This window comes from Chrysoperla carnea, chromosome 1 (genome assembly GCF_905475395.1).
Source record: "Chrysoperla carnea chromosome 1, inChrCarn1.1, whole genome shotgun sequence".
Lineage (NCBI taxonomy): Eukaryota > Metazoa > Arthropoda > Insecta > Neuroptera > Chrysopidae > Chrysoperla > Chrysoperla carnea.
In genome coordinates, this window is record NC_058337.1 from 87,703,393 (window position 1) to 87,712,714 (window position 9,322).

Here is a 9,322-nt window from a genome sequence, read left to right on the forward strand (position 1 = left end):
GATGCTAAGGAATCTGCAAAGAAATCTGCTCAGGATATCACACAAACGGAGGAAGCTCAGGAAACAACTGTTGGAGCTTTTCTCCAAATTCAGAGTGTAAAGTAAAAACAGATGAGGGTTAAATTACACCACTCCAAAGAAGTTTCGGTTGACCGCTGTATTAGTTAGGAACTCATGTGCTGTTGTTTAGTTAGTGGACTAAAATTAAAGGTTATAACTACATAAAAAATAAAGACAGGCCAAGAACTGCCGCATACCGTGAGTATGACAATAGAGTTGAGAAAACAGAGTCTCTGACTACTGTTATTCTGCTTGGTTCAGGGCGACTATTCGCGAAGTTGCGGAGAGCAGTATCAGAAGCGGAGATGAGAAAATTAGCAATTATGATCGAATCGGATGAAAACACACGTCATGTAATGCGGGGAAGCGCGGATACCAACGGACCAGGTAATATTTTCCTGAAATTGGAAGAAAGTTTTCAGGTGGTAGTTTCCTGAAATTGGAAATCTTGACAAAGAAACCTTAGAGACAAATCGCCTTAGAAAAATTGTCTCTACAAGTCCAATATCATCAGGCTATCTGGAAGAAACTTTCGCCCTCCAAATTTGTAAAGATTTTGTGCATTTACATTCAGTACGTGATACCGAACCTATTTAAATAAAAAAAATAATTCCTGTAATTTAGTGTATTACGGACTAGAGTAATGAGCTTCACCGTACCTGTAAAGAACGCAACTAATAAGGAAAACATTTAAAAAAATACATTTTAAAATTAAATAATATATTTCATTTTAAATTATAACAGCTCTAACTCTTAATTATAATTTATATCAAAAGATTCAATACATTTAATATAAATGTTTTAGGTAATTCAATATCATTTATCATGAATTACATGATTCTCTAAGTTAAGGTCAGTTCACACTTTACTTTTAATAGACTTTCTACTTCGTTCCCGCTGTCGATGGGTATAGTGTGGACTTACCTTACAAATATACTAATAGGCACTACAACTATAATCTATTCAGAAAAAAATTATACATTAACAATATAAATAAAAATAATTCATTTTCACAAAAATATTTCATTATTTATATTGATCGTCATAATATATTATATTTAGATTAAAAAAACTTTCTAAATAACTACTATAAAATCACAGTTTATTAGGAATTTATTCCATAATATTCGTTTTTATTTATCTGATTTATATTCGATTTTTTCAGTGAGTTAAAACATGGAATAAGTTAAATTAAGTATATGTAAAACTGATTTATTTTATTTTTTACCTCCTAGAATAGTCAACAGGTAATTGAAATCTAAAGGAACTGTGAAAAAATCGAGTAATAATCAAACAAATTAAGAAAAAGTGGAGTATTATTATTGATTCCACTTTATTTAATAATATTAATCAGTTGCCTATTTTCAATAAAAGTGATGTTAAAACTGTACAGTTAATATTCATTTTGGCACGTATCAATATCAAGTATGTTTAATTTATTTTGTTAGTTGAATTAAGTAACTTTTTGGCAAGAATGAGAACCATTTATTAATACCGACCTTGGTAGAGATGAATTAATAATCTACATACGTAATATGCTACTAGTAAATAAATTTGAACATCACTTTCACGTTTTTGTATCTAGATATTTGAGTTTTGACAATACTGTAAATATTTTTATCTACGCCCGCGAGATAAGAACTGCTAAAAACTCCCGGTTTATTACCGCACGTATTTTCAACCAATCAAATTAGTCATATTACTGTCAAAATAACAAGTTACTGTAGTAACTTTTTTGATATTTTACTTTTCTTAATAACCCTTTACAAATTTTAAATTATGTTGTGCAAGTTTCGCATGAGTATGTTAATAATGAATGCTCTTAACCCACTTCTACCGTAAATAACTATTATAAGTGTAAATGATCAAAAAGATTTGATTGCAAAAAAACACGCATTTTGGTTGGTATAAAGCTAAATAAATGGTTAGAATAGATTGAACAATAGGAACGCTGGTAAAAAGTTAGAACTCCAGTTTTCCTATTAAAATGAATTGGATGAAATTATAATTATATCTTACCAATTCATTTATTTTCTGAATTAATCAATGTAGCTTTGTACTACAGACTCATACGAACATTTTGAGCCCGGTCTCATTAAAAATCATATTGTTCCATAGAATTGCAACCTTACATGATTCATTTCCTACAGTTTTTTATTTTGAAAGTGAATTTTTGATTTATTCCGATTAATTTCAATAGCAAATTAGTTTTTTAAAGCTAAGAAATGTACGTTTCAATGTCGTTGAATTTTTTAAATTATATGTATTAGAAACGGTCTAGTGAAGCCGTCATTTGCATGGTTTATTTACATTTTTGTGCGATTTGAATAGTATAAGTATTGGATAGTATCAGAATAATGAAACTTTTTTATCTGTAAATAAATTTATGCAAGCACTTTTCGTACTAATACATTTATATATGATTGTATATAAACTCCTGTATATAATCATATACGGTTCTGTATAATTAGATATAAATATATATTTTTTTAAATTCCCGGGTTGTATTTAGGTTCGTATTATTTGTTCAGAAATGATTGAGTACAAGCCTAACTTTAAAGCTTTATTCCTCTATTATCAAGGATGTCTTAAAATTAGGGGATAATTTTAAATTGCACATAATTATTTAAAAGTCTTGGAGAATAAGACGTTCGAGCAATGTCTGATATCCACTTCAATAATTCTTTATCGTGACATAAACAAAATATTGTCATTGGTATTTAGCAAAGCCTTGATACTAAACAGAATCGAGCTGGTTCTTTTTGGGATATTGTGTTCCACACAATATGACCTCAATATCCGCACTTTTTAAATAAATAATACGTTTTATTACACTCTTTGATTTATATAGAATGCTTGAAGTGGAAAGCCATGTACTCTATAAATTTGAAATTCATACATTTTAAAGTAAGTACTGTCCATTGTAGCATTTGAATGATGGATATTAGTTAATAATATGGCACGTATGAACTATATTACACTAAAATAGTACAATAATTTTTTCAATACAAAATCGCCATGATTATAAAAGTTGTTTAATTTTAATTTTATGCAAGACAATATATTTAATTATTTGCTCCCCATGATGATCTTTTTAAGTAAACTAGTTTAGTTTAGTTTAGTTTATAATCTTAAAAAATTATACTCAATTTACATAATTGACTTAAAAACTATTTCTTTGAGTATTAATCATATTTTCCTTGTAAGCATTTTTACTAAAAAAACAGATAATTTATTGAAAAATATTCGAATTATTTCTGTTATTCTATATGCAGTGATGGGAAAAAGTTTGTCAACCCTTAAATTACTTACAAACGGTTCACAAGTGCTGGAATTGTAGTTTTAGCAATATTATAATCTTTTTGAACTTATAACGACCTCGTGATTCTTATTTCTTTTTGATCTTATACAATATCAATGAGATACATGGTTCCCATCTTGCATATATTACTTTGGTTACAATAATAACCAATTTTCCTCAGGAAGTGGATTTCAAAACATTAATACAGTCAAGGTATGTATGTATGTTCATCTGTTCCCTTGTATCTTCTAAACTACTTATCATAATTTGACATATGAGGTATCGTTAAAAGCGTCTTGATCGTCCGCTGGATTTTGACGAACTTTTTCACATCACTGTATAGCTAAATTAGTAGCAACTATCATGAAAATACTAATCAGCGAAACAAAAGAGCTGAAACCTTAATACGTTTTTCTAATAACTTGATAGAAATTTTTCCAAGATTTTAGATTAATTATGGCGATTAAATTATATTCAAATACAATTAAGTACTAATCAATAATTTAATCGAGGTTAGCGAAAATCGACAAAAATTCATCTAAAAATTATCTTGTGTTCTTGGGAAAATCCCAAATAATACAGATTCAAATTTCAGTTTATAAATGTATAATTTAATTACATTTAATATCTTTAATTAAGTACTTTAATTGTAATTATATTCAACTAAAATGAGTAAATTTTTATAAATCGCATTCTATGTTTTTCTTCAAAAAATATATGTTGATATATTATAATTTGGAAATAGAGTTTTCTGAAATCATCTTAAATTTATCAATGTTTTTACTTTCTTTTTCAGCTTTTTCAGATGGTGTTTTTTCTGTTACAGTAGTACTAGAAGTAGATGCTGGTGTAGTCGTCCTTAATGAATATTGTCTTGGTTTACCTGGGAACATACGACTGAACTTCAATGCCAATGGATGCAATAAATGTTCATCGTAAACGTCATCATCTGTCGAACTAGTAATTAACGATACTGTAATTCCAACAACGAGCGTTATCATGGTTCCAATCAATCCGTAATACATGTATGATACCGAATATATTTGTGTCATTACATCCCTAAAACAAAATATTTGGAATTAAGCATATAAATAACTATGATAAACAAGTGAGGGAACATATTTTTAGATTTAATGTACTCTAAAATTTTAATTCTGCAAGAATCAAAAAGAAAATCATAGATAATTAGTGTTCCTGGTAAAAAAGTTTAATTATTTTCTGATTCAAACAGATTCATTCCGATTAAAAATTTTAAACGAGTTTGATGTATGAATTGGATTGGATCGAAAATTGCATTTCCGATTCATTTGATTACAAGTAATCGAAAATTTTTTTACAGGAATGGTATTTTGTTTTAATTATTTTTATAGCAAAAAATACCAACCACGTTTTGTTAATATAAATATTTCTATTTTGAGTTTGCAATCTGAGTCAATGGCCAATTATGTGGTACAATAAATCGCATAAATTGTCAAGGAAGTTTTTAGAAAATCCTACTTGAAAACTCATGGCTAAAGCCAAAGATGCTTTCCGAAGGCTGGTTCAATTATAATCTGTTAAAGCTGGAAGATTCTATCGAGACCATAGACTGAAACGATCAAAGATTTATGATCAACCATTTTGCATATAATTTCCCTGTAAGCTCCTACCGGGACAAATAAGAGTCAAAATTTTGTTATCGTTCATATGCAGCCTGTAGTGGCACAGGGATAAATTTAAGTTTTGAATCGAAAGCCGAAACTAATAAGTATTATTAGTTTTTATTAACTAATAGAACCGAAAAACGAGTGGTTCTATGACAAATATTATTAAAGAATTCCCCTTAGCTTCAGAGAATTATTGCTTATATATGCGGCAGAGAGGAGGCAACATTTCAGTCGCGTCGATAGGTAATTATCTTCGTGTATTATAATTTTCCCATGATTTCAAATAGCACGTGTAATACCACAAGATTGTTTCTGCAAATTATCATAAAACATTGTGTTTTATCTACGTAAAACTGCAATTTCTACAAAATAATACAGAGCAATTTACTACCGAGTGATTAGACGAATGTTATAAGACCATAACAAGCCTCTAAATGTGTAGATGGTAGTTCAATTGAAAGACTCATTTTCTTTAACTGGCCCGTGGTTAGTTTTAACCAAGTACTAGTGATGATTCAGTTATGACTATTCATAACTTAGTCAGCTTTTGTATGCTTTCCGCTAAGTTCGAATGATGAATGCAGCTTATCCTTGATTTTAAATATTACGAAATATTTTGCTACAATAATTACATGCTCAAATAATATTGTGGTAATGGCTAAAAATACTTACTTGGAAGCAGCCATTTGAGTCGTGACATCGCTAGTAGGGTCCCAATTTACTGGAATTGCTTCCATTGGCCAAACTTGATCGGGTAACATAATATGTTCGTTATAGCTTTCATTATGACATCCAGCAACAGACAATGGTAATGTGACTACAGGTGGTTTTTCAACAGTTAAACCACCAATAGCAAGCCACATAGTCAAGATGTGACTTACAATCATACCAACTGCTGTACCTTTCCAATTTGCACATGGAATTAACATAGCCAAAATAAATACTCCAAGCAATGGACCACTTGTGACTGATGTCACCAACATAGATGATTCAATTACACCAGATAACATTCCAATACCGAAACTGACACCCATAACAGCAATTCCATAACACGATCCAATAATTTTTATTATAACAACTTGTTTTGTTTCTTTAAAATTTTGAAATACTGGAATATGACTGACGAAATCTTCCCATGTGACAGTTGCCAAAGAATTTAATATTGACACTGATAAACTATAAGACAAAAATTTTTTAAATTAAGATAAAGCGAGAAATATAAGTGGAATGACCTAGCTGTTTAAGTTCAAGGAAAATATTATTCGCAAGACTTTTTGCTAATTATAAATGATGGTGGCAATTTTTGTGTTAAAAGTATACATTTTGACAAAATTAACTTTGAATACGTCGAAAACTTTTTAAAATGGTGAATTCTGAAATGGAGCGACATCAATATCAAATGATACGAACTAGCCAACAACGACTAATGAAAACTTTTTTCTGAGCAAACAAGCTTTAGATATATATAAAGAGAATGATAAAGAATCAGCCGAATTCTTAGAAAGCCATTAGATGATCTTACTTAAGATCTCATTGGAGTGGAAGTCGATTGATAAAGAGATTTTATTGGCAATGAACTCCACGACTTAGAGGTAATTGAAGAGCGCAGATAAGGAAATTATATAAAAAGATATTTATACAAATTAAGATATTAAAAAAAAAAAGCTATTTCTCTGCGCCTCAGTTTTATGTCTGACTATTACTATTACTACTGGGCTACATTTAATTGAGATACCATTCATCAACACGTTATATATAATCTAAGGAATCTTTTACAATTCAAATTTGCGTGTACAATGTGTTTCCAATAAATAACGCATAATTAATATTTATCCTTTGTATATTTTATAATTTTATGAACCTAAATTTTAATGCCAACGAAAATTACCTTAAAGCACCGTTGAATAATGTCGCCATAAATAATCCAAGAATACCAGGTAAGAAATAAAATTGATCTTCAATGAAAAACGGAACGATTTCATCAATTTTTTTAATATATCCAGTACTCAATGGATCACAATTAGCATATACTGCAAATATAACCATGCCGACGATCCAAGATAAACTGAATAACACCGTAATCAATGGCATGTTTAAAAGTAACGTTCTACAATAAAAAAAAAACAGATTTAGTATTTGATAATTTTTGATAAAATGATTATCTTCAATTACTTTCTAATTTGTTTTTCTGACTTCATACTGCAATAACGTTGTACAAAATTTTGATTACATCCAAAGATGGTAAGCGACATGAATAGTTGACCAATTATAGCTGTTGGTGTTGTCACACGAATAGTAGGATCCCAATCCCAACTAAAAAAGATACCATTGTTTATTATTATTGCTGAAGAGTTATTAGTTTTGTAAAAGCAGGGTAAAATTACATTGTGGTGAATTTAGATGTATCAATACATAATTTTGGAATAAGAAGGTGGAGTTGTAAGATAAGTAATGTTTTCATGAAGAAAGTTCCATAAAAATTAGATTTAATAAAAAAAAAAGTTTCTTACTTGTTAAATTCCAATCGAGAACGTTCTTTATTAATTTGAAGAACATTTGAAACGCCACCAGCTTCAATGCATCCTTGTATTATTACAACTACACTAACAGCAATCATTGTTATGCCTTGAACAACATCTGCCATAATTGCAGCTTTTAATCCACCCTGAGAATTAAAAATTATTGTAATCCTTAACATTAACTGTCCTTATAGGAATTTTTGTTATGAAAATGAGACAATATAGTAAAAATTTTGATATAATACACACCATTATTGTAAATGCGATACTAATTCCAGTTATTCCAAAAATTGATACCCAATATGGTAATCCAATAACAGTGTTCAATGCAATACATGGTGTAAATACTGTGACGCCAAGATTTAATATAGAACGGATAATGAATGTCGCTGATGCCAAACAACGTACAAGGCGTGATTTGAATCTCATGTCCAAATATTGATAAACTGAAGTTATACCTACAAAAAGTTAAAATATTATTATACATGTACTTTACAGTTTTAGCTATTATGAGCATCATATGGCGGGCTTGAATACACAAAATAAATAAATATGAAATATTCTTGTATTTGTTTCTAAAAAAAGTAGTGGAAAAGAAACCGAAGTCTGAAAGGTAAGCTTTTCTAGATCTTTTGCCAGTCCTTTAACTTATCTACCTCTTATCCAAAAACGCTGGTTCTTTCTCTAATATAATCTTGATTATGAATTTAGCTCTTATTTTTGCGAAATACCTCTTGGCACTACAGGCCTGCACTCTGGCGGCGAACTAACTCACTCAGACTAATACCTATGATAATCCTTTATTCTAGACAGTTTGTCCAATGAGTTACTGCATTCAAGTAGTATCGGGAATGTAACCTTTGGTTTTGAACAAATAGTTCCGAAAATAGCTTGGCTATTTGAGAAAAAAAGTTCATTTCGTTTTCGATATTTGTTGTTTTGCACTGATAGTACGCCAAAACTAATGCCTGAAAGAATTACCATACATCATTTGCCTTTTTGTCTTATGCCTTATGGTAACTCTTCTAGAGCCATCAACAACAATAAATCTTACTTGCATTTATAGACTTACCTAAACTGTAATAAACAGGTACAAACACATAACAAACAATTGGATACGCTAATAACATTCCATACAATGTTTCCCACATTCCAGTCCCCCTATATATATACTCCGAGGGATATCCCAGAAATGATCGTACACCTAATGTTCCACGGGCAATTGATATCATCATAGCACCCATTGACACAGCACCAACCGTACCAAATACATAATCACTCTTAGTTTTTTCTTTTGGTCCAGAATATTTGCTATATACAGCAACTAGTGTACTTGCAATTACTAATACAATAAACACGATGTAATCATACATCATTGATCCTTGATCTAATGCCATTTTGAATTCTTTTTATTTATCTGTAAACAAAGAGAACAATTATTTATTTTTGTTATTCTTGAAAACAAATTCAAAAAATATATTATAAGTTGATTAGAAATACTGATGATATAACTCTTGGTACGATAAAATTTTAATCGAAATTGTTATACTATCTTAACGGTATAAAGGAAAGCGAAGCAAAGCAAAGGATATGTTGAGTTACAAAGCTGGAGCTAGGGCTGGATATATCCTTAGTTTAAGGACAATAAGTTTGATAGTGTAAATGTTATAAATTTGTATGCCAATCTATCATTGCCAATTTACAAAATTGTTATATTTTCAGCTTAAAGACAAGAAGTTTGTTTGATAGTGCTAAGATCATACTATGAATCGTCATCAGCCTGAGGATAAATGTAA

The 9,322-nt window shown here is 29.7% G+C and overlaps 1 protein-coding gene across 1 annotated transcript; it reads right to left on the reverse strand.

Annotated features, from left to right (window-relative positions):
* Positions 1–4,029: 4,029 nt before the first annotated feature.
* Positions 4,030–8,947, reverse strand: LOC123304922 (sodium-coupled monocarboxylate transporter 1). The gene is made up of 7 exons (XM_044886474.1): positions 8,599–8,947; positions 7,776–7,984; positions 7,518–7,672; positions 7,180–7,320; positions 6,896–7,114; positions 5,680–6,183; positions 4,030–4,420 (listed from the first exon to the last, which is right to left on the reverse strand). Exons 1-7 carry the CDS (start codon positions 8,921–8,923, stop codon positions 4,090–4,092), a joined length of 1,884 nt encoding a protein of 627 aa, XP_044742409.1. The 5' UTR covers positions 8,924–8,947; the 3' UTR covers positions 4,030–4,089.
* Positions 8,948–9,322: the final 375 nt, after the last annotated feature.

Coding starts and splice junctions, on each gene's coding strand:
- LOC123304922 (XM_044886474.1), bottom strand. CDS start 8,923: ATGGCATTAGATCAAGGATCAATGATGTATGATTACATCGTGTTTATT. Junction 7,115..7,179: donor TCAGAAAAACAAATTAGAAA/GTAATTGAAGAT, acceptor TTTTTATTGTAG/AACGTTACTTTTAAACATGC. Junction 6,184..6,895: donor TTATTCAACGGTGCTTTAAG/GTAATTTTCGTT, acceptor TTTGTCTTATAG/TTTATCAGTGTCAATATTAA.